General features: G+C 37.5%; 1 protein-coding gene across 31 annotated transcripts in view; it reads right to left on the minus strand.

Annotated features, from left to right (window-relative positions):
- Positions 1–286: 286 nt before the first annotated feature.
- LOC126267365 (la-related protein Larp4B-like) overlaps positions 287–26,081 on the minus strand; it is a 759,608-nt gene continuing 733,813 nt past the window's right edge. For 10 of the 31 annotated variants that reach the window (XM_049972507.1, XM_049972512.1, XM_049972506.1 and 7 more), the window contains 5 exons: positions 13,281–13,553; positions 10,377–10,706; positions 7,746–8,127; positions 4,609–4,783; positions 287–3,624 (listed from right to left, as the gene is read on the minus strand). In XM_049972507.1, the coding sequence (XP_049828464.1) occupies positions 3,467–3,624; positions 4,609–4,783; positions 7,746–8,127; positions 10,377–10,706; positions 13,281–13,553 (1,318 nt within the window). In that variant the 3' untranslated portion in view covers positions 287–3,466. The remainder of the gene's footprint in view (positions 3,625–4,608; positions 4,784–7,745; positions 8,128–10,376; positions 10,707–13,280; positions 13,554–26,081) is intronic. The other 21 variants (XM_049972524.1, XM_049972521.1, XM_049972525.1 and 18 more) reach the window with 5 other exon arrangements.

Raw genomic sequence — 26,081 nt, forward strand, 5'->3', positions numbered from 1 at the left:
ACAAATGTACATTTCACAAAATTAGGTTTTGTGTCAGGTGCATTACAGTAACAAATCTCTAATGTAAAAAGGCTGGTTGGCATGGCACCATTGATGTTAACACGAAAAATCATTTAGCACCTGTACGGTTTTGAGTAACTGGATAGGGTAATAGCTTGTCAAGTACTTATCTGAAAGCATCAGTTTAACAGCGCGTTTTCAGTACATTGGAGTATACTTACAGTTTTGACTGAAAGTCATTATGGCAGCAAAACTGAAGGAACTAAGGGCCATCATACACGGAAAAGCACTTGCAGCATTTTTTTTTATTATTTTCAACCAATATTAACAGAAAAAGGAACAACCAAAACATCACCTGACTCATCTTAAGGCCTGTTCTGGTGTACATAACTCCATACTCAACACATTAAGGTACACAACTTCAGCACCCAAAAATAATGACAATTAAATAAGAATTTTACCAGTTTTCTGAACAAAACATTCTTGCTGTACATACCTTCAAATACTTTCTGCAAAAATAAGACCAAATATGAAATAACCTTGTATTTTCCACACTACCTCCCTCCCAAACATTCAACTGCCTGCTCTAACAAAGGCACCAACAAACAACAATCTGGGAGCAGAGGTCCATACACCATTTCATTATGTTTAGACCTGTATATCCATTGTCTTTCATACATAAAATGAACAAGTCTGTAGAATTTATGTTTACAGTTTAGTTACTATTCTTAACATTGCATTATATGGAATACATATGTCCCATTCCCAATTTTGACATTCCTGTAATCCAACGGCATGCAACTGTGGAGCACTACCTACTTAGCACTTTCACTTTTTATAAGAAAATTTAGAACAAACTTTCAACTCAAAACACCAGAAGCTATGTCTAATGGAAGCACATATCTTTCTTAACAGAAAGTACAGACATTGCTTCTTTACGTTCTACAGATTTACTCTCCGTGTAACACGTGATGATATAGCAGTATACAAAATTTATTTTACAGAATGACAAAAATGTAAGGTGGGTCCTTTGACTGCAAGAGGGGTGGGACAACATGTAGCCTTGACAATATACAGGAACCTTTTACAAAAGAAACAATGTTACAACATCAATGTTCATACTACCAGGCAACTGCTTTTGTTTGATAAAAATGCTAAATGCCTTCATACATGTAACCCAAGTAAATTTTTCCACAACAATTAATACGGGCTTAAATGTGAAGTTTGGAAATGAATCATCACTAATTTAGCTCACCTTAGTGTGATGCCTCAGGACATGAAATTACATTGCATTTGCAGAAAAAGATACTGAATTTAACTAAACACAATCTGCTCACACACACTTGTCCACAAAAAGCATGCCGTGTACATAGAAATATGTAATATATATTATATTAATGAAATGAGCCATCCAGTCTTCAAATTCCGCATTAAGCGACGAGGCGAAATTCCGCAGCATATGGCTCACTACTTTGCAGTTACATACAATTAATAAAGCACTAACAATTCATCTTGCAACTGCATGTTCAGTTCTTCAATCATATCCCAACACCCTTTTTTGGCATAATACTTTTTTCACTGTCTTCATCTCACATTTGTCTTATCCCATAACTTATTTTACTGCAGTGAATCAGGAAAGGCTTTTTGCCAGAGTTCATTACCATTTTACATGTCAAAAATAAATTTAATTCTGTACAATGAAGGGAGGGACAGTTCATATACACACAGCCACTCGACATGCACTCCAACATACAATATCAGCTAGAAGTTGCCCACTTAAAACTATAATTCTTTACAAGCACCTGCAGTGCAACACTTCAAAGAAATGCACATTTACAAAACATTTCAATTCTTAAAATTGGTTTGATAACTTTGAAGGTGATCTTGAATCTATGTTGACATCCAACGGTGATCTGACTCTCTCATTAAGAAAGTTCAGGACATTACTTATTGTCATAATTGGTTACTAGCAATCAACATTTTCACACTGTTCCATATTTTCCCTCTTACACAATGCCATTTTGCTTAATATAGGCCTGTTAAATCTTTACATTCAGTTCAACACAGATCCAGTACATTATGAAACTACCTGTTACTCAAACTTAATTTTAAGACTTAAAACATTCCAATCTGAAGTAAAATTAACTACATCAGTAGTGTGAATGAATCAGCATTCAGTACAACATTTGTGAAGTCAGTCTTTCTTATTTCTCTTAACTACTTCAGAGAACCAAAAATGCATGATGATACATTACACATACCCTCTACAGTTGGTAAGCTGTTATATAGCGTATTTATTTTAGACTGCAGATCTAATAAAGGCCAGAGGAAGCTAGAAAGATAAAGTTTTTGTATGTTTATGGGCAAGTTAAAAATAGCAATACTTTTCACACTGCCAACAATAAATGGGTACAAAATAATTACAATAGTAATAAAAAGTGAAAGAATGCAAACAATATGGAGGTTAATATTCTCCAAAACTTTCCAACAAAGCATATATATATATATGTATATATATAAATTTATGCAGTAATATGTTCAAATATACATATCCCTGATATTTTACACTGTTAACAAGACATTCACATGTGTGGTATTTGTCAGACATAGGGGCTATCACAGTCTCTGGCTAAATACACACACATAAACATACACACAGACACACTATCTCAGCTAAGTGAGACTTTCAAACATCGAAATCGCACATAACCACCAGCAGAAAAAGAAAAAATCCTTTCAGTTTCTATGGAGCCTAATGACACCTTCAAAATATTTTTTCCGCACACAATATAAATTCTTATGCCCAAGAGCATTTACAACAAACCACAAATAGGACTATCAACAATGATTAACATCAGCAGTATCCAGTGGTAGACATTGGAAAACTTACTTCTGCATGAGTTACGTGCACAATTCTAACTGAAGGCGTATGAAATGACCATACTCTGACTGGCTATCTACATAACCATAATCAACACCAGATACTAAATAACTTAAGTCCAGTTAATGTACACTCATTTCCATTTATGTTATACAGTTAATATATTTATATATATATGTATTACATATAAAAGTCAGTTGCTTATGTACGAGTGCTTGCAAGCTGCAACAAAAAGCACTATTTTTACACAAGTTCAAGATTCTGAACCAGTTATGAGGCACTTGGTGCCAACTTTGGGCTGTTTTGTTAGGTCAAACCTACAGTGCAATAGAACTTCATTATATACATTAAACCATTTAGTCCGAGGTTATCCACACGAAACCACAAATTCAAGTAACTTCACAAATCCACATTCCGTAATTAGCAGCACAATGTGTCAGCAGCACCTATCACTGCAACTGATGCACTAACACCTGAGCGAGCAATCAAACTATTCACTTTTTCGTTGTTCAGGAAGGAGATCCCTGAATTCAGGAAATATAAATGTGTAGAACCCTGTTTCATTAATCAGCATCAGCAAAACCATTACTTTGGGGAACGCGGTCTCAGGAACTCACGATAACGAGGTGCACCTTCACGTCTTCTCAATCCTCCTCGGTCGCGGTCATACACAGGTCTTGGCCCTCCACGTCCCATATGTTGCCTCGCTTGGCCTTCCCTGTATTCACGTGGAGCACTTTGTTCTGGAGAAGAAGAAAATAATAATTATTATATCAAATCAACAAACACCACTAGCCAAATTCATTATTTTCATGAAAGATTTCTGAAGAAATGGAATTAACTGCAGTAACTTTCTTTTCCATCTAAAGAAATTTGTACCAGTATTTCAATGCATTCCCCAGGAAAGACTGTACACATAACAATGGGAAGCAACCCTAGGGGTTGCAATGATAAAATGGAGGCGGGAGAATAAGTGAATCATATGGTAAGTAAGAATGTTTAGACACAGCAGCCGTAACTTAAATTGTGTAACTGAGTAGGGCATTAAGTTACAGAACTGAAGGCACTGTAGTTGCCAAATAAAATGATTGTTCATAAGAAAATTAATTTATGTTGCAGTGATGAACATAGTGAAACATGCACTCAGTGACGACAAAGAAACAATTTGCATTGTCAGCAATTTGCTCCTGTCACAATACACTTGCTCCAGCTTTCTCTCTAGAGGCAGCATTCGTGCATCATGTGAAGGCATGGTTTGTGTTTCAGTCTCGAGAAACATTAATAACATTTACACCTTCCGTGTCTTATTTGTCACACATCCTGAACATTGCAATGATGAAACAGCCTGCACTATATGCAAAAATACATGCCCAACGACAAACGATCACCCCACTGCTTTTTAGAATAACTGTGGGTTACTGTACCACATGCTACACTAATTACTTTCCACCTATCTTCTCACCTGCCTAATCTCATGTGCCCATCTGTTTCAGCAATTTACAGCCATGTGACATGTAAAGCATTTCATACAGTATTAATTATGTGTAATACATCTGCATAGTAGTGGTAAATAAGTGAGCACAGTTGCTAAAAGAATAAATAAAAAAACACAAAAACCTAGCATCGAGCTTGACTAATTTTCACATTCTGCTCCAGGCAAAGTACAATCACCTCACAAAGATTCAATTACTCAATCTGAGTACAATTTAATGGCTTTGCAAACTCACCTCTAGAATCGTTATGCTGCGCGCCCCTACTTGTCTGTGTATCTTTCTTCTTTTCCTTCTCTCTCTCTTTTTCTTGCTGCTCTGAGCTTTGCTTATCACGCTGCATTAGTTTTTCTTTGTTGTGCTGCGCTACTTGTGCATAGCTGAGGCGTGTCGTAGCACAAGCCGTTTCAACCTGTAAGATTTTTGTTATACTGAAACCAGTCTTATAAAAATGACAGCATATATGCTGCCATGGCATACGTGACATGTTAAAAGTTGTGTGCTGGACTATGAGTTGGTGCGTGAGCAGTACACCAAGTGCAATTTGCAGTGCATTGCCCGAAGTGGCAGGACATCAATTTCATGCCTGATCAAATGCAGAATCTTATCTGATTATAAATGCTAAAAAGATAGCAATAAAAATAATTATGCTTAACACCAGTAGAAATGAATTTAATTGGTGAACGATAACGCTTAGAAACTAAGCAAAATAAATCTCGCCTGAAAAAGGGAGAGATAAGGTTAGGAATGGGGAAGAGAAGCCTTGGTTTGGGAGCAGCAGAGGTTTGGGCCACAGGATTGCAGGAACATAGTTAAGTCATGTGCAGGGGGGCATGTTTCCCTACCTGCATACTTCTTTAGAGCTGGTGTTTGTTGAAGGGATTGGGGTGTTTTCGAAATACAAATAGCTCAAATTTAAAAGCAGCTGTTAATATCGTTGGTTGTGCAGCATGCAACATGATGGTGCCATTTACTGTCTGTCACATTTTCACAGTGGTTGGTCTTGGAAGGAGACCAGTGATCATACATATATAGAATACCACAAGTAAGTAGATGATGCTGCTTACACTTAACAGCACAATTTTTTTTTTTTTTTTTTTTACTGCCAGGAGGCAATGTGAACCACTCCAATTGCTCTATATGGCTAGAAACTTCTGCAGATCAAACTTTAATGTGAGTATAACTCTAGTGAATTCTGTTTTACTCAGCCTACAAACTTTCAGCTTGATGAAAGCAGGTAACATGTAGACCAATGCACCACTTAAGAACACACGGTGGTGTACCTCTGACTAATCCTTTCATCAAGATCTCTACTTATGTGCGAAATCTAGGTTCTATAAAAGAAACTAATAAGTAACTGTTCTTTTTGCGGTCTTGTGGTTTTTCAGCACCCTAATGGCATTTCTTTCAAAGAAGACAATCATACTTCACTAAAATGAATAAAAGGAAAAGCACCATTTTAAGTAACTAATGGAACAGGCATGACACTATTACGTTTCACAATTTGTCAATCTAATTCACAGGGTACATCTGCATCATGCATCAAAGTTTAATCCTGATACATCAATAATATTATGAGAAGGATAGATTTCTACTCACCAAAAATGTAACACATTGAGTTGCACACACACTCCTAATGTTCTGATTACCATTATCTCCAACAACTCTAGCAAGAATGCAACTGCATCTAACAGAAGCAGCCACCCGGAGAGGGGCAGGGAAGGGGAGGGAATAGTGAGCGTGGTGGGAGAGAAGCGAGTGCTGCCTGGCAGAGCTTGCAATGATTAAATGGTGGAAGTACAAGGCTGCCAGGCACAGTGTCTGATTGTTGTGGGAAAGGGAGGAGGATGGTAGGAGAGGAAATGGGGAGCAGAAAGGGAGAGAACAGATGGGGTATATTATCAGATAGCAGTGCACAATGAGGGTGAGGAGACGTGAAGTCATAGAAGGAGCTAGGGCACATGAGATTGAAATTGTTAAGTAGAGGGTGTGGGAGCAGAAGGTTGCTGTAGATTGAGGCTGGGATAATTTTGGGAGTGGAGAATGTATTATAAGGATAACTCTCATCTGTACAATTCAGAAAGCTGTTGCTTGCTGGAGGGGAGGATCAAGATGGTCCTGGCTACGAAGCAGCCACTGAACTCTCATGTTATGGTCAGCTGCATGTTATGCCACAAGGTGGTCAACTTTGCTCTTGGCCACAGTTTGGAGGTGGCCGTTCACCCAGACAGACTGCTGGTTGGTAAACATACCGACAAAAATTTGCGCAATGATTGCGGTAGAGCTGGTATACGACATAGCTGCTTTCACCGTGTTCTATTCCTCCGATGGGGTAGGATCAAGTCGGGGACTTTACTGGAAAAATGGAGTGCTGGTGGATGGACTTGCCAAGTCTTGCATCTGTGTCTTCCACAGGGGTGTGACCCCTGGGCGAAGAGGAAGGATTTGGGAGTGGCAGAGATGGACTAGGATGTTGTGAAGGTTGGGTGGGTGACTTAACACTAAGAGGATTGGGAAGGATTAAAAGTATGATGTCCCTCATTTCAGGACACAATTACAGATAAAGCCCTAGCAAAGGATGTGGTTCAGTTGTTCTCGTCCATGGCAGTATTGGACGACTAATGGGCACTCCTTTGCAGCTGGTTCTTGGGAGTAGTGGGAGGATTGGGTGCATGTTGGCATATTGTATGTCGAATCTTATTTGTGGACTGGTTTTGGACAATCTGGAACCTCCACTCCAGCACCAGCTTTTCTGAACTGCACAAATGAGAGTTATCTTTAAAACACATTCTCCACTCTCTAACTCAACCTGGTCTCAATCTACAGTAACTTCCTGTCACCACGCCCTACACAAAACATTTTCCACCCCGTCTACCTTCAAATTCACATCCCCTCACCTTCACCGTGCACCACTCTCTGGAAACAGCCCCACCAGTCACCACCTCTGCTGTTTCCCCCACCCCTCCCATTTCCTCACAATGCTGCACCTGGCTTTCTTGTCCTCCCACTTGCCACTAATCCAACGCACACTCTGCAGAGTAGCGCACACCTTTTTCCCTCCACTTCAACCATCATAACCAGCTATCCCTCCCCTCCCCCACCCCACTAACGACAGTAAGTGCATGAGCACGCATTTTTGCTTTTTGAAGAAATTTTTGTCTGAAAGTTCAATGTGCAACAGTCTCTTCATTGTGCCTGCATGGAATACAAGGTGTCATCTTTACGGTGGTAACAAATCTATCCTTTTCAGATATATGTTTATATTCCAATCTGGACTTCCCATTTTATCAACCTGAAATGCCTTTCCCTACAATATAAAAATTATTAATGCTGCTGCTCTGTTATACTGTGCAAAAACAAGCTAATTAACTTACTGGTGAAGCATTGACTGGTGCCAAAGTTGGTGCAGAAGTATCTGGTACAGATGCAGAACTTGCTACTGGTGCTGCCATTGAGTTTGGTGGCAGGCCTGTTGTGACAACAGTTGGCGGACATTGGCGGGCAGGCGTGACTACTGTATCAGTCACAACCACAGCACTTGTCATGGTGGCTGCATTTGTAGTTGTCGGCACATGCTTTGTGACTGGTACTGCAGCTGTAGAATTAGACATCACCGTTCCTTGTTTCGTACTGAAAGCTGTTCCCGAATCTGGTCGGAGATTCACACCAGCAACCCCACACGAATTGTCACCATTCAGGAGGGTATCATCAGTCTTTGTTGATTTGTCTGCCATACATTTGACAACAGGAACTGTCCTAAAATTACAGAGGAGTGTTAGTAATGTTACACATTACTGTGATTAAGTCTGTCTTTGGTTCTGCACAACAAACTGAAGAAAATTTTTGAATACGTAATTAAGAAGAATTAAAAATATTTTGAGATAAATCCATTTTCAAGAATGTAGGTTCATAACATGTTAAAAATGGCACTTCATCATTACCAGCACACATTATTTTAAAGGTACCAAGTAGCAGCCAACACACACCTGTTATATTAATGAACTAGGTAAAATCACCATTCACAAACTTAACAGTACAAGCAGCAATTAACACTTGCAAACTCCACCAATGCATGCTGCTTAGCATCTGTAAACTGCTTGGACATTATGTATTGTATGTAGTAGTGATCATACTTTGTCAAGAGGTGTAGGTGACACTTATTTGGTACTACAATATGCACAAAAGGCAAGTTTTACTTCTGATTTCAACAGAAAGGGCCACATTCTCAATTACTACTCAATCACAGTACTTCAGAATGATCTCCTCCACTGCCCCTCCCACCCCACCATATTGGTTTGATGACATATTTATGATTCTGAAGACATGACTGTCAAAGCATGTTGACCAACTAAATTGGTAACAATGTCTTGTAAATGGTGGACTGAGAAGTAACAAAATCCTGCCAAACTACTGGCTGTATTAGAATGGCAGCCAACAGTCCCATTTGTCAGAAGAACCCTATCTATGATGTAGTGTAGTTTTTGTTATGGGCAGCATACACCTCAAACTCTCATACACACTATTTTATCCTATCTTCTTTGTTTCCCATTTATGTAGCATGCTTTGACACAGATTTCCCATACATGGGAACTATATGTGGTTATATTAATATTTCCTAACAAAACTTTCTGCAGTACTGCATTATACTAAAACACATTGCAGCTGAAACGTGCACACCTGATTTAAACATCCAAACTGACCATCCAGAAGATGCTGAGCAGGAAATACAAAACCTTGGTGTGAATAAAATTATTCCAACAAATACAATTTTTCACTGCAATCACAATGCACTAAGGACTTCTATATGATGGGTTACAGCACATTTAATTTTAATGTAACAGCTGTAAGTGAAAAAGAAACATGTAATACAATATCCATTTAACAAATAAAAGTAACAATTTCATTGCTCTTCCACTGAACACACTCAAAATATGACTTATTGAAATTTTCATAACCAAACTGATCTACACACTTAAAACATTCTTCACCCATTTACGGGCACTTGGTTCAGCAGCATGACATTTTAAGCACATTCTTGAGTAAGTTATTCTACCTCAGTATAATACAAAATTTTACCAATAACTAAGCATTTACTCACAGCAGTGGACATAAGCCTTCATTGGCCCTGGATCTTGCTGCAAGAGTTTTACTGCACATATACGTATAAAATAGTGTTCACTATGTACAGGTGTACAGATCAGCATTGATAAAACTGTGGAGGTGCTGAGCAGCAGTCCGGCAGCAGCATACGGGGACAGTGAGTACCCATGTACATTGCTTTGTCACAGAACATCTGAAAGACAACTCTTCTAAACGCTAAGCAATTTTTGTCTTTCTTATTCAGCTGTCCACATAAACAGTTTGCCAAATTATGATAAAACTGTTGGGACATATCACACTGGATTTTTTTATCAGGTCATACAACAGCAACAGCATACTATATGTTAATGTTCTACTGCTGCCTGCAGGTTTGCATGATAAGCGTGTATGTACTAAGAATCATAGTAACTTAAGTTTAGCTACATGTGCAGGTCACTTATTTAAAGACTCATTCCTAACTGGGACAACACTATCAGAAGAAGGGTTACTTTACATGCATGGTGGTGTTATTCAGCTGGAAGTTAAATGAGTATTGTTACAAACATAACTGGATTTTCAAAAAATTATGTGCAGGTTCGCGCACACACACACACACACACACACACACACACACACACACACACACACACACACACTGTTAGTAAGCAATATTTTTACATTATAGTGCACTACAAAAACACATTAAGAGAGAAAGCATTTTAACATGATTGAAACTAGGTAAGAGCTTTGCAAATTTTGAGACAAAAGCAAAGGAAACATTTTTAATGTTAAAGATTAAATTTAATTTGTTATGTACAAAATTAAGAAGTTTTTAACAAGGAAGAAATACAAGCAAAGGTACGTGTATCTATTAGATTAAAAATTTGTGGTGTGGAAAGACTTTCAGAATTAGGTAACTGACTTACTTATCTGGGGAAGAAGGTGGTGTGAGAGTGACCAGGCTCAATGCAGTGTCACTACCCGTGCCAACATCTTTCACCTCACGCTCATGCTGAGTGCCATGCAGTTGTGGGGGCGAGGGCAATGACTTTGTTTCAGTGTTTACTGCCACAGCAACTGCAACTGGCGAAGGTGTACAGGCAGGTGCTGGAGAAGTGGAAGGCGCAGGAGGCACAGTGGGCACTGGTGAGAGACCGCGGGGTGATATACTGCTGCTTTCTTTCTCCTTCCCACTGCCATTCGTACCACCAGCCTGGCATTTAGGTTTTGCTGTCCCCTTAACGACATCAGACAGCCTGCAGTGCAAATAATTTCAAGAGTTTGTATGAACTGTAACTTGCATGATGCACAAGATTGCCCACAGAAAGGGGGCTCACAACGCAATGAAGAGGGAATGTTTAGGTACAGAAGCCACATAAAAATGGTGCAGGGCACAATGCCATTCCATGCAGTATGTGAAATCAGATTCTAAAAGTAAATGCTTTTCTGCATACATGACAAAACAAAATTATTTTAAACTAACTACAGACAGGTATTGCACGCAAGTTTACACATTCAACATAATGGCACAGTTTGTTGTGTGTACTTATTCCATGAGCAAAGGAACTATCAAAATTTACTAACAATTTAATTTCTCTCTCGTTCACATCCCAATTGACAATAAGTTTACTATTATACAAGGCGATTCACGAAGATATGGGAACATTTTAATATGTTACTGTACAAGTAAAACTAAAGAAAAAAGTTGATATAAACATAGCTCCACAAATGTTTTGCTACGCAGTTACAGCTAATAAAAGATTTTGCCTGAAATTTAGCAACTTCACTGATATGAAGCCACCGCAAAACTGTACGAGGTTAAAGTGAAGTAAGATTTCAATTTAATTGGTTGTTATTGGTCCGCTGCATTGTTCCGTGAAAGAACAACAGTGTATTCAAGTGAAACCACATAGTAACTGTTTTAGTTTATAGATTTATGAAATGGGGATGCCTTTCAAATTTGAGACATAGGAATACACAGATATGGTGTTTATTTATGGCAAATGTGATGGTAATGCTATGGCTGCAATTCAAATATTGCATATGTTAACCAACTAAGTGGATTCCGAATGCACGAACCATTATGTCTTTGCTTCTATGGATGTTTTGGAAAACTACTGCAGATACATGCCTGATATGTTTTATTAGATTCACCAGGCCAATAACAACAAAATAAATGGAAATCATGTTTTACTTTAACCTCTTACAGTTTTGCAATTGCTCCATATTAGCGAAGTTCCTGCATTTCAAACAAAATATTTCATTAATCTTAGCTAAAGATTTGCAGAGGTATGTTTATATGAAATTTTTTCTTTAGGTTTACTTTTAGAGTAAAATATTAAAATATTTGCATACCTTCGTGAATCACCCTGTAGTACAAAATAATTTCAATATGTTGTGGATTGGATTTCTGCAGGTGAACTTTCATCAATTATTCCACAAATCTTAACAGCTAAGGCAAATCACATTCATCTCTCCTCTGTATTTTTAAATGTACTCAGTGGTCTTGTATGGCTACCAAATATGTGATGATAAATACTGATCCCCATCTAAAGATATACTGAAAGGGTAAAATTTTAATGTTAATCTGACATTTTTGAAAGCTGTATTTTCATCTGCTTATTTTATTGGAAGGAATTTGCTGGTCACTAATTTTGACGACATTATTATTATTATTATTATTATTATTACCACCAAGCAGCAGCACATTGCAACAGAGCATTTGCGACCCCCCCCCCACACACACACACACACACAGTGAGTGAGTGAGTGTTAGTCACATATAATGATTTTCTCTAATGAAACTTTGCAATATGATCCAGATCAGCATGCTGCAGCTTGATGAACACACTAACAATGCACCTGGCCAGTATCAAATTGTCTAACAAAGAATCTAAGTTTAAAACAGAAGTTTTCAATATTTATCACAGCTCAGAACTCATTACATAACAATCTAATTTAACTGGGTAAACAATGAGTGACAACCCAAAAAATATTAGTATGTTGTGGAATGTCAAGGATGTAATGTGTATTTCTCTAGGTCAACTGTTATGAACTACTTCACTCAACTGAACATATTTTATTACAACATTACAGTTTGGCACCTTCACAGAAACTATATACCTGCACCATTTTTATGTGAAGTCTACTTTTCAAATTAAAGGCTAACTCCAACTGACAAGTCGATTACACTATATCACAAAGACATAAATGAGTTTTTTCCCCCTGTTCTTTAACGAGCTGTGTAGCATGCCTAAGAGCTGTGGATTTACAGAATTCTGAACCATGACAACCTGCAGGCAACACAAACTTCACGAAGCACAAAGCTTGTGGGTGAGCACAAAGACGGGTAACAAGCCTAGACTTATAAAATTTTAACAGCATAGCTAACACATGAAAACAGCACCAATTCACAAACATTTAGTGCAAATTATGAACATGTGATTATGAAACATGCAGTGCACAGAAATTATAGCAAAATATCACTGCAAGCAGTGAAGCAACGCACACATGCTTAAAGCCACAACTTTAAAAAATAATCCTACAGTATCTTACTAATTTAGGACAACTGTTAGCATCAAATTCATTACTATAAAGAGAGAAAAAAAAAATCTCGATATTGGTACGCTGTACCTTAATTGCAGCCATGAATCCAGCTTAATTCAACAGTCTTTACCTAAGAATACACAAATGCTATTACAGAAGAACTCCCATATAAGGACCAACACTTATTCTGCATACATATGACAACTTTGTCCACTTTATCAACGTGCAGGTGTCACAATCGTGCAATGCTACACACTTTTCGCATGTAACAGAAATCAATTTACCTGTTTTCCCAATGAGAACTTGACGTCTCAGCATGCGTCGTTTCAACAGACGCGACAGTTTTGGTGGCAGTTCCAGTCACAGCTTCCAGCCCTGGAAGTGGTGGGAATGCTGTGGCCTCGAGGTCAAACTGAGCAGTTCTCACATTCACACTGAGTGTTTCCCTGTTCACGGGCTGGGGGCTCCCCCCTGAGGATGCAGGCTTCGCCACTCCTACCACAGCTGGTGTCCTCCCTGTCACTAAAACCTCATCCTCTCTCCGTCTCCGCCTGTGCCTGACAACGTGCAGTCCAAAGTAATTCCAAATAAGACAGTCCTTAGATAAGAATGATTTATGTGAACTCTGCAGTGAAGTGATGGTTCAAATTATATTTATAGTGTTCTAAGGAAAGAAACCCACACTATGCAATCAGAAATTGTCCTAAATATTACATAATTTGGTATAACATACATAAACCTAATTCAGTGACATGTGGTTTAGTCCCAACAAGCAGTTTAACAATGGAAAAACCTCTTCTATGGAAAGAACTTTCTGAACACATGCAAGAAATTGTATGTAAAAACATAAGCTGCAACCATATAGTTTAAACAAACATGAGCAAAAAAGCATCAAAGTCTCAAAATTTTGAGAAAAGTCTCAAATTCTGGGAAGTAGTGGAATGTTTGTGTTCTTGTCCACAACCACTGCACCAAATATTGAAATACTGTAATGAGCACACGCACACGCACGCGCACGCACGCACACACACACGCACGCACGCACGCACACACCAGCCACGCCTGTTAGTATTATATTTATATAACAATCCATCTGAAGTTTCTATAAGATACTGCACGAAATTGAAGTTTCACTACTTGAGTAAGTCTGTAAATTTTGGAACTTCACAATATGAAGCAGGCCAAAGAGCTTTAGTTAAGAAAGCACTCGACTCCAGACTGTATCCCAAATATTGTTTTACTACACGAGCTTGCTCTATTCATATTTCTTCGCAGGGATGTGAAAAGCTATAATCAGTTAACACAGATTTAAGCACAAATTACACATGTAAAACCCATGTCACTTCAATAATATCCTCATTGGTGCAATGTAACCAAGGGACAATGGAAAATCAAAGAGCCCAACACCACTGTTAAGGAGCAACAAAAATTAAAATGACAATGTTTTTGCTTTCCACAACAAATACTTATTACATATATTTTTTTGTAACTGATAAACTTCCACGACAGCTCTTGCAAAGCTCCTATCAGAAATAATTCAAGTCAAATACCATTTACCCAGCGTTGAAGAAATGAGCTCAAAGACTATTATTATCTGTATAGAATAAGGCAAAGTGGGAAAGCTGAAACTTAGTAAAGGGTATCCACAGAGCTGACAGAGCCAATAGCTGAAGTGTATTGTTTTCCATGTGTAACATGAAACTACTAAAGAGAATGGGGTGAGATTACTTTATAAAGTAAAGATGATGATCATATTAAGAACATACAATAATTTCACAGATACCTTGAACACACTGTCGTGTAGATTTACTGGTAGTGGCAAATATTTTTATCTGCAATGAATTCTGAAGAGAATTTCAACCCGAAGTCAGTAAGTAGAACTCCTTTCCTCTAAGAGGTGAGAAATGGTGCAGGACATCAATGCTAGTTTCTCTCAACCACTTCCAAGTGTTCACTCCAAAATATTCAAAACTACACGCAAGAAACTTCACTGATTCCCGGCACCAAAGTTACTTAGCTATATACAGCTAGGAGAAAAGGACTGAACTATGGTGATTAGTTACATTGCTGCTGATACATGAGTGATGTGTGATAGTTTTCAGGAAGCCTTTTGAAAGGACTGCAAGTAATCCAAATGCCGGGAACAATATTCATATAATCATGTCAACGGTCTGTCGTCAGGAATAGTTACAGATTGGTACCATCTGCCAACACACTGTGCAGTCCACATCACTGCAAATTACAGCTGTTCTGAAGCCTCAGTGTAAGTAATTGTGCCTTGGGAGAACAGATGAATTCTAGTTCGAACCATTTTTCCAATCCTAAAATATTATTCAGTATTATTTGAGATGATGTGAACTTTCTAGAACGTAACTTCTTTGTGGGAGGAGGATGATAAATTCATTCAACCATTAACGGTTTTACAATAGAGGGGAAAAAATGAACCTGCATTGTGTATTAATACAGTCCTGTGACATACTGTTCCACAAGACATATTCCCTTCTTATGCTAAAGTGAATGCAAAAAATTTCAAAGAAAATTACTTTTATATTTCAATTGTGTACACAGTAATATGTATTTTTATTACTTTTTAATACAAAATAATTTCATTACTCACACTGGACATAAAAATGTAACTACTGCATACAACTTTCATAATCAACACACGAAGTATATGAGCATAAATGAAAAGGCAAATAACAGTTCAGACTTTAATCATAAAAGCCACATAGCTCCAACATTTCCTTCTATATTACTACTTTAGACAGTTTTCCCCATTTGCTGTGTTATACAATTTATTACTTACAACTAAAGCATTGTTATAATACTTCAATACTTTTCATAAAATGCAATATCTACACAAACATGACTGTGGCCAATAAGAGCTGCTGTTTTAAGATGTACAACAATCTAAACTATTATGTACGTTACAGACATCTCTCGCAGGGCAACCAATTTTTCTTACATGCCACTGGAACATTCCTGACAGCAAGAGCTTCATGGTGTTTTGTGCAAGAGTACATGTTTTATTTCTTCTGACAATTTACAGATAAAGGATTGCTAATGTATTTTACACTGGTGTGCTTCACTGAGCCCTTTTATGATCTCCATGAACGGAGAAATCACATTCTCTGATCCTTTGGTTACAATTCTTCCCTCCATCCCCTCTAAAAATCAGTATCAGGCATCATTCACATGCAACAAAATCACTAGATTCAACTTTACTATGGGGGGCAGGAGGCAAACTGGATTCTTGTTGAGGGTGGCAGCCTTTCTCAACTGATCAAAATTACTGTGTGTTTTTGCTACAAATTGAAGATTGCTTTGCACATATTGTGATTGGTGTGCATGTAACAAGACAAGTGTGTAACAATACTTTGTGGTGTCACCACTGTGTTCAGTCAACACCACATCAAATTCCTAACTGATCTCTGCCCAAAGTATGCAAGCCTGGTGATAAGCTCCACATGACAAATGTTTCTGCAATTAAACTACAAAAAAACTATTGCTATCACTTAGTTAGCAACATCAGTTTGTGGGTGAAATGCCTGCTCTCACTTTAAAACCTCTGATTAAATGATTAACAGCAGCAGACTGGTATATCACTAGTGCATCATATGGTACACTGACTCCTGCCACCACAAAGTATAATATAATATGAATATATGACACAGTTTTTTAATATTAATTGAACAAGGAAGCCAACAAAACACACCATTTGGAAAAGCTATGCCATAGATGTGGGGGGGGGGGGGGAATCAGGTGGGGGAGGGGTGCATCTTGTGAGCATAGCTGTTAAGAAGGGCAAAGGAAGTAGACAATACAAGCAAAGCTTTCCTCTGTCCATCGCACTTCTACCAACTTCTACTCCATGTAACCAACAGGTGCTATTGTGAAAATGACATACAAAAGTAACAATGTTTCATGAAATTGCTTTCTACCTATTTTTATGTTAACCCTGTAACTTCTCTGGACAAGTTAACACGTGTGCCGTTGTACCTGTCCCTGTGTGCTCTGAACATGTTTACACGCACCACCAGTAGTCCTACCTGGTACTCTGAAACATGTCTAGGCATAGACGCATTCAAAGTACAAGGTAGAAGGACTGGTGGCACGCGTAAACACGTTCAGAGCACACAGGGACAGGTACAAAGGCACACGCGTTAACACGTCCAGAGCAGTTAAAGGGTTAAAATGTTGCAGATAGTTCATTTGCAGTAATACACTCAAACCTGACAGTTACAATGACTTAACTGCTAGGTCATTGCAAGTAGTGGGTCACAGAAAATCACAGTCACGAAGCCTCCTGGGGCAACAGAGAATGTTGATTGGCATTTTTTCCCTCTTACTTTTGTCTAACAGTGAAGGAACTAACTTTGTTCATTTGCACACACTTCAAATTTTGTGCTTAAGTTTCTGATGTTTAATGTCAATCATTATGAATACCTACTATTTCCCTTATTATACAGGAACTATATTTGTTCCAGGTTAGGCCTCAAAGGAGAACACTAACAGGCCTGATGAAGACAAAAAGCTGAGGTGGGGGAAGGGGTTGGTCGTATTTTGACCACAGGTGATATTGGTAATTTTAAGACCCTATCTTGCTACATGCACACCACTTTTCATTAAATCTAGAGGTAACTGTCAGCTTACAGTCAGCATGTGAGAACAACTGTAATCCTTGAAAATCAAATTAATCTCCAATGCTGCAAATTTTCTTGAACCTGAGGTTATTAAATTTAAAGAACCGTGTAAGAAAATTGGCCATAAAATGCAACACCTAGTCTAATATTGAAAAATCATGTGAGAGAGAGAGGGGGAGAGAGAGAGAGAGAGAGAGAGAGAGAGAGAGAGAGAGAGAGAGAGAGAAAACTGTGTTGGCAGGAACCAAGCAGATACTACACACACACACACACACACACACACACACACACACACACACACACACACACACACACACAGTTCTTTCCTGTGGACTCAGCAACACAACCAGTTCAGTTCTGCCTAGTATGGTTTACTTGTCAGCACTTTTAACTGACTGACAAATTTGGTATTAATATTGATTAAAGTTACAAATGGAAGAATGCAGTGATCAATCGCAAAGAATTTGAATTTATTGCAGATCTATTTTGACCATATATTAGCAATGATTAATGCTAGAGGTAGAAGAAATAACTACAATACACGCATATACAAGACAATGGAATGCAGTAAAATACAAAGAGAAGTGCCCCAGGGATCAGTGTTGGGGCCCCTCCTGTTCCTTATTTATATAAATGATATGCCCTCTAGTATTATGGGTAACTAAAATATTTCTGTTTACTGATGACACTAGCTTGGTAGCAAAGGATGTTGTGTGCAACATTGACTCAGTTTCAAGTAGAGCAGTACACGACCTCAGTTCATGGCTTGTAGAAAATAAAATAACGTTGTATCACAGTAAGACTCAGTTTTTACAGTTCCTAACACACAATTCAACCAAACCTGACGTTTTAATCTCACAGAACGGGCATATGATTAGTGAAACTGAACAGTTCAAATTCCTAGGTGTTCAGATAGATAGTAAGCTGTCATGGAAAGATCCTTCTTGTTCAAAGACTTAATACTGCCATTTTCACTATTTCAACAGTATCTAAAGTGAGTGATATTTCGACACGTAAATTAGTCTACTTTGCTTATTTTCATTCACTTATGTCATATGGTGTTATGTAACGAAATTATCCACAACAGACTTGGATTTGAGAAAGTTTGTGCAAGATGGGTCCCAAAACAACTCACACAGTTGCATAAACACACACACTTGGACATCTGCAAAAAACATTTTGGTAACTATGGTAATGAAGGGGATAACAACTTAGACAGGATCATTACTGTTGCCGAAACGTGGATCCCTCCTTATGAGCCAGAGAGTAAACGGCAGAATATAGAATGGATACATCCAAATTCGCCATGCAAGGAAAAGTTGAAGACCCAGCTGTCCGCAGGAAAACAGATGCTTACGGTTTTTTGGGACGCACAAGGTCCAGTATTGGAACATTATGAGGAAAGGAGCACAACAACAAACAGTGAATGTTACAGCGAGATGCTAAAGCCTGCAAACCGAAGGAAACACTGAGGATTGCTGTCAAAAGGTGTTGTGCTGTTGTATGACAATGCCCGTCCACATAGTTCTGGCCACACTGCTGAAACGCTCCAGAAACTCAAATTTTAAGTACTGGATCATCCTCCATATAGTCCCAATCTCGCTGCTCCTACCTATCATTTGTTTGGCCCACTCAGACAGGCATTAAGTGGCTGCAGATTTGCCTCTGACGAATCAGTGAAAGAAGCAGTGCACTCTAGGCTCGCAGCTCAACCGAGAATCACCTTTCTTTAGGGCATCAGGAAGCTTTTACAACAATGGACTAAGTGCATTGACACGCAAGGAGACTGCCGAAAAATTATGTTCTTGTAAGTTTCCTATTTGATTGCAATAAAATTTTGCAACTATTTTGCGGATAATAATTGACTCACCCTCGTTCAAAAGCATGGCACCCACTACATTGCCAGTGAAAATGAAAGGGAACACCAGATGATACCACAATACTTATCACAAAATATACAACACAGCCATGATTTTACTGCATACCCCCCCATCACACTTATCTCAATCTTTCCTTCCAGCATCAGTTGTTCAGAACATCATTGGCAAGAATTTAATAATCTGAGCAGTTTATTTTCTCGAAGACCAAATTTCTATAAACTTGCTATTTCATGAAGGTTTGCTTTTGCCTCCTTAAACCTTTACTCTCCCTTCCCCTTTGAGTATATCTGCACTACCTGGCTGTTCTATTTCTTTTTCTGCTGTTCATTTTGTCTCCATTCTAATATTAATGTCTGTCTCAGGCTCAACAGCCCTTCAATTTCTGAAAAGTTAGATTTTCATGCCATCCTAAGATTAAGGGATAAAATAATATCATCCACCTTCTTAAAAGAGCACATTGGTCACATTGTAGATGGTGTGTGGAACTGGTGTCAGTTGTGCTATCGTCTACATCTAATTTAAGCAATGGCAATGAAGTGTCATATGTTTTAGTCAGTAGTATGGAATGAGCCCAGTAAGATGGGTTTATGTGGAGGCTCGACAGTGCTGGGATGGGCTCATGACAAGACATCACGAAGAAGAGGTCTGATTTGGTAACATATCAACTCGGCTTGTCATCTTAAGAGAATAGTCTACCATTTGCTGCAGCTTAAGAAGTGTGCCCCTAATAAATCCTAATCAATATGGGCCAAGGATGAGTAATGTCTTATCAATGATAATTTTTTCTCTATAGGAACTTCAGTTATTTCAGTCACCTGAAATTTCCAGGCATACATTGTGAATGGAACTATGCACAAATGGTTATTACAGTAAAAAAATATAACAGTCCATCTTCAATGTGTCATAACACAAACTGGGCAGTAGCTAGCAGATGTTTTGTGTGATGTGACGAAACATGAGAATGCTGATGCACTGAAGTGCCACAGACAAACTTTTAACTTGCTAAGTGTGATGGGTGTAGTTAAGGGCAGAGATGGTTCTGTGATATTTTTGCCTTGGCTTACTTTGTTCTCAAGCTTGTCTGAGAAAACTGCTTAAGTGGAATCAGTGTGTTGAAATAATGATCCCTTTCAAAGGGATCGTTTTTGACAATATATACAAAACAAGCCAAAAAGATGGGATTCAAAATGTGGGCTAGAGCTGGTTCCTCAGCATATTTGTACGATTTAGAAGTTTACAAAGGTTCAGCTTCTAAGGCAACAAAGCATGTACCTGGGAAAGGTACAATTGTTACAATGTTGTGACGAAGCTAACAGCAGCCTTGGAAGACAATCACTTTGTTAGGGTTCATGCAGATAATTTCTTCACATCATATGTTGCTGAGAGCCTACGGATGAGGGGTATATATTATACAGGCACAATACGAGCTGAAAGATTCAAGCACACCATTCTTCGTAATTAAACGCAGATGAAAGCACAAGGACGCAGTACTATAGCTTCACAAGTTGACAACAGGCAAATTCATCACTGTGAAATGATATAACAAAGAGTTACATTGTTATCTTCGCTAATTAGTGTAGAGCCAAAGGACATGGCAAAAAGATGGGATAGGAGTAAGAAAGAACATATTCCTGTACCAAGACCATCCATTGTTCAGATGTACAATTGTAATAGGGGAAGAGTAGATATTCATGATATGATGACATTACTAAACAAATATCCCATAAAATCCAGAAGACGGTATTTGTATAACTTCTGGCACACAACAATAGATGCAGTCAATAGCTGGCTGAAATATAGAGAAGACTCCAAGGCCCTGTCTGAAAAAAGTGTTTCTCTGACAGATTCAATCTAATCTCTCAAGTGCATAGGTCAAGAGGGGATGTCCAAGTATTGAAGATAAGCCCAAAAATTTCAAAAAACTGCTGCTACAGCAACTCCAGTGCTAAAATCCCGAAAGGTGGAATACCACAACAAGAAAGAGCAAAAATTGCGAGTTAAACAATACTTTTGTTCAGTGCCAAAAACGCAAAGTTCTTCTGTGCTTCGACAAAGACGAAAACTGCTTCAGAAGATTCCACTACTAAAAGAAATGTATGTAAATATGTTCATTGTTACATTATTGCATGAGCTTTTGTAATAAAAAACTCAGAACACAAAACTGTGATTATATACTTTCCTTACTGATGCCAATACCGTTACCTTGAATCCTGATGTTACATATGTGTACTGCATTGTAAATAAGGGACTCAAAACTGAAAAACCTAAAAGTTGTACATTTGTCCTCCAACATATTGGAAACTGTAAACAATACTCTGCTGAGAACAACCTACAATTAAATTAATTGTTGTGGATCCTAGAGGGTTAACTTTTTTATATTTGATTCCACAGCCGCTATGGACATAATGGGTTTATGTTGAAAATCTTACCCATTATACACACAAATTTAAATTCCTGAGAACAACTTACAGCCCCATCAAAACTTAGGCTTTAGATTTTAAGAAAATAACTGTTTTAAAATATGGATTCTGCATTACTATTTTAGTAATAAATTTACTGTTCCATTCACTAGAAAAGTATTTGTGTATTAATTGTAAAAAGCTTATGAACAATATGGAGACCCAGTAAATTGCAGACTGGTCAGCTTTACTTCATAATCATTTTTATCATATTCTCATCAGCTAATGATAACTGCTTTGAATTACCTCCACTTCCTACCTCAGCATTTCATTCATGAAGCACAAATTGCTTACTGCAAACAAGTAACAGTAACTAATCAGCAAGTGATTCGACATCTTAACATTTGCTTTTCCAACTACACTTTTCATATTCCTCCAACTAAAATTATGCCCTGTTATTCACAAAGTTCTTTTAGCAAGGTAATAAAAAAGGGAAGTAATACTAGGTACAAGATGAATACACAATACAGTTGGTAACTTTTGAAATCTACAAAAAATGTGCAAAATTTGAAAATTATTACATTTTGATGAATACTTAATAAAAATATGAGACATTCAAAATGTTTGAGTGGAAGATTGGAACAAAGCCCAAAAGAAGAAATATCAAACATGAGAGCAATATTTGAAGAAGCTCAACTCTTGAGGGCACAATTTGCTGGAGATTTTAGTACAATTACCATAAGCATGAGAGAAACAAGAAAAATAAGTTGCATAGTTTTAGAATGACTAGGCTAAGAATAAATCTAAATGCAGAGCAATAAGAAGCCCATATAATAATGGCAAGGAATAGTACAGTGGCATCAACTGAAGGAAGGAGACAGCTAAAGAATACCAGAGGAAAGTATAAGAAGAAAAACAAAAGCTGGAGGGCATTACTTGTATAAATATCACAACTAGAAACTAGGATGTTTAATTATAACAACCTTAACTAATGTTCATTAGTGAATGTAAGACTCTTATTAGTTTCACCATCAATTCCAAGCAGCCAATCTGACACATATAAGCAACATACTTTATTTGTTTCCAAACTAATGAACTTCAGATTGTGAAAAACAGAATCATTCTGTCAGTACCATTCATGCTACAGCTGACCCCATTCAAATAGGTCCAGTAAAACCCCCAAGTAACCAGTCCAAGAGGGAACATAGGTCAAACAGATCACAGAAAATCTATATCATCCAGAAATAAACAAGGATGACAATAAGTATCACAACCATATGTTATACTTAATTTCATGTGAATACAAATGTTTTACATTGGGTCACGTACTGTCACTGGGATTGAGACCAATGAGTTCCACACATCAAAATAGTAAGTTGGCTTATTTTGAGCCAGATTCTTATTTCATTTATGTGCACCATGAACATGCAGGCATTATTTAGCCAACTTAGTTTCTGCACAGCATTGTAACTGGACTCCTATCTTGTTGCCTCTACATGTTAATCTGAAGTCAACTTCGTCACGCCCATTACTGGCTGCAGACAACCCGTGATAATTTCATCAAGAATCAAACTGTCTAAGTCATTATCATATATGTCTGAGCATCCTGGAATATTTGGAAATTCTTCAATCAACTTAAACAGGTCGCGTCGTCAATAGTTCCTTTATTCAGTGAGCAACCTACTTCAGTGGACTTTTAGTAGGTTTAGTTCATATGAAGTGGTTGCTTTACCATTTTTAAATATTTTAAATATGAGATTGCCCTATATTTGAGAAGTTCAAAACAGTTTTTTTAAATAATTTATCTTGCACCTTTACTGGATGGCGGCCATTTTATTTGTAGGCGTGCGACGATTTTTAAGTCTGGAGACATTAGTGAAAATTTGAATATCTCTGCAGTGGGTTAAGTTACAACATTGCAATCGACATGATTGTCTATTACACAAAATACCCAAAATTAAAAAATAATCAGTCAAAATGACCTCCAAAGTTTGGTACCCAAATTTTCAAAAATCCATTTTTTAGGCCCAAAAGTAACAAGGTGTGATTTATAAGAATTTATATTTTCCCATGGTTAGATATCTTACACCCTTAGTCTCATATAGAGCAAGAACACTAACAAATGTTTCCTTAACATTTTATGAATTTTTGAAATTTGAAAATTTTCATTTTTTTCTAATGTTTGGGGTTAGTTATGTCAGGTGCAGCTGAATATAAAAATGATTTTTGCACAGTTTGCACACCTACATGATAGCAACATACTGTAAAAATTTCAACATTGATATCTGGCTGAACAAGAATGAATTTTGAAAATGAGGAAATAATTCACATTACTCTACAAATGATCGTTGGCTGTTGCCTATTTAAATGGTTTATTTCACAATTAAATTTTAGTGCAGCGAAACAATATATTTAGTTAACACTAACACCCATATTTATGTAGTTTATTTATTTTTAATAATGCAATATTAAACAATATGAGCTTTTGCTTTTGTTCTATGGTAATAAAAATGCCCATTTACATGGGTGTGGCATTGTAGAAGTACATCACTGCTGGGTGTGGCATTGTTGTAGTCAGTCTGTTCTGAACCCTTGTTAGAGTGGATGTACATACTTCACCGAGAGGGTAGAATGTGTTATGCGCTTTGTTCTGTGTGTAATTTGTAATTAATCAGAGCTCGAACAGAAAGGTTTAGGTGTTCGTTTTTCCCGCTCGCTGTTCGGGAGTGGAATAGTAGAGAGATAGTATGATTGTGGTTCGATGAACCCTCTGCCAAGCACTTAAATGTGAATTGCAGAGTAGTCATGTAGATGTAGATGAGAGTAACTGGAATGCAATAACATGGATGAACAGTTGTCTGTTGGGACATATAGCAAGTGAAGTGTGTCACAAAACAGTTTATGGTTCAGTTTCAAAAAACATGAACATTGTCAATGACTTTGATGAAGTTAGACAAACTTTGTTTTAATTTCTAGTAAGTTCTTCTGTAACATCAGCATGTGAGTATTACAAGAAGAAATCTATTCTGAAATACAACCACATTTTAGGAACCAAGTGCTTTGATCCACTTAAAGTTCATTAAAAGGCTATTACTAAAGGTTTGAGGGAAATAAAAACATGAACATTCGTCCTTGTTATGTGAAACAGTTTCCCAAGTGAAACGTAATATGATTCCTAGAAATTCCCTGAGCCCAAATTGTTACTCATAAATATTTGTTGTGAATCCAGAACCAGAATCATGTAACCCTATTAATGACATTTATATTCCTAATGAGAAAGCTGTTAGCATATTGGATTTTGCTTGATCTAAGTGGTGTCATGAACATAGTATCGCGCAATGGCCACTGACAGCATTTTAGTTACTTTCATTCTGTTGGTGTTTTGTTTAGGTAACACCAAGTTACACACATCAACTTTTTTTTAAAGTATGTACTTGTGCACATTCATCATGGCAGACTAAAGAGATGACAATTATTTACTATGAATACACAGACTTCTTGTCTTATCTTCCAAACGACTTTGCCAATTGGAAAGAAGACAGTGGTAATAAGAAAATGAAAGTGAAGCAGAATAGTCAGAAGATAGAAATACGCCCAAGAAGAATTCGGCAAACGCTACGGTTACCAACTGATTCGAATGAATCAGACAGACTATGATTTACTAAGGACCAAAAATAAATTCGAATGATCTCCAGGTCCACACACATTTCCCAAAGATACACAGAGCGCCGTGGATATCTTAGAATTATATATTGGGAATGATCTATTTGAATATATTAGCAACAAAACTACCAAGTATTACAGTCAAAATTGCAATACAAGAACTGGATTCAAAACAATGCCAAATTTGTCGACGTTACGAGACCCAAACTTAGAAAATGGTTTTGGCTTGCTATCCTTATGGAATTTTTGAAAAAGCAAGGATAGATGATTACTGGTCAACGAATCCGTTGATAGACATAGATATTTCACAAAACGATGTCCTGCAACCAATTCAGACAATTATAATTTTTATATTTTTCCAACAGCAACAATAAACTGCATAACGCTGACCCACTTTACAAAGTCCAATTCGTAATTGATTATTTTTCCAAAAAGTTTAAAGAAACATTTCATCTAAGTCAAAACTTCTCAATTGATGAAGGAATGATACTGTGGTATAG

This window comes from Schistocerca gregaria, chromosome 4, assembly GCF_023897955.1.
Source record: "Schistocerca gregaria isolate iqSchGreg1 chromosome 4, iqSchGreg1.2, whole genome shotgun sequence".
Classification (NCBI taxonomy): Eukaryota; Metazoa; Arthropoda; class Insecta; order Orthoptera; family Acrididae; genus Schistocerca; species Schistocerca gregaria.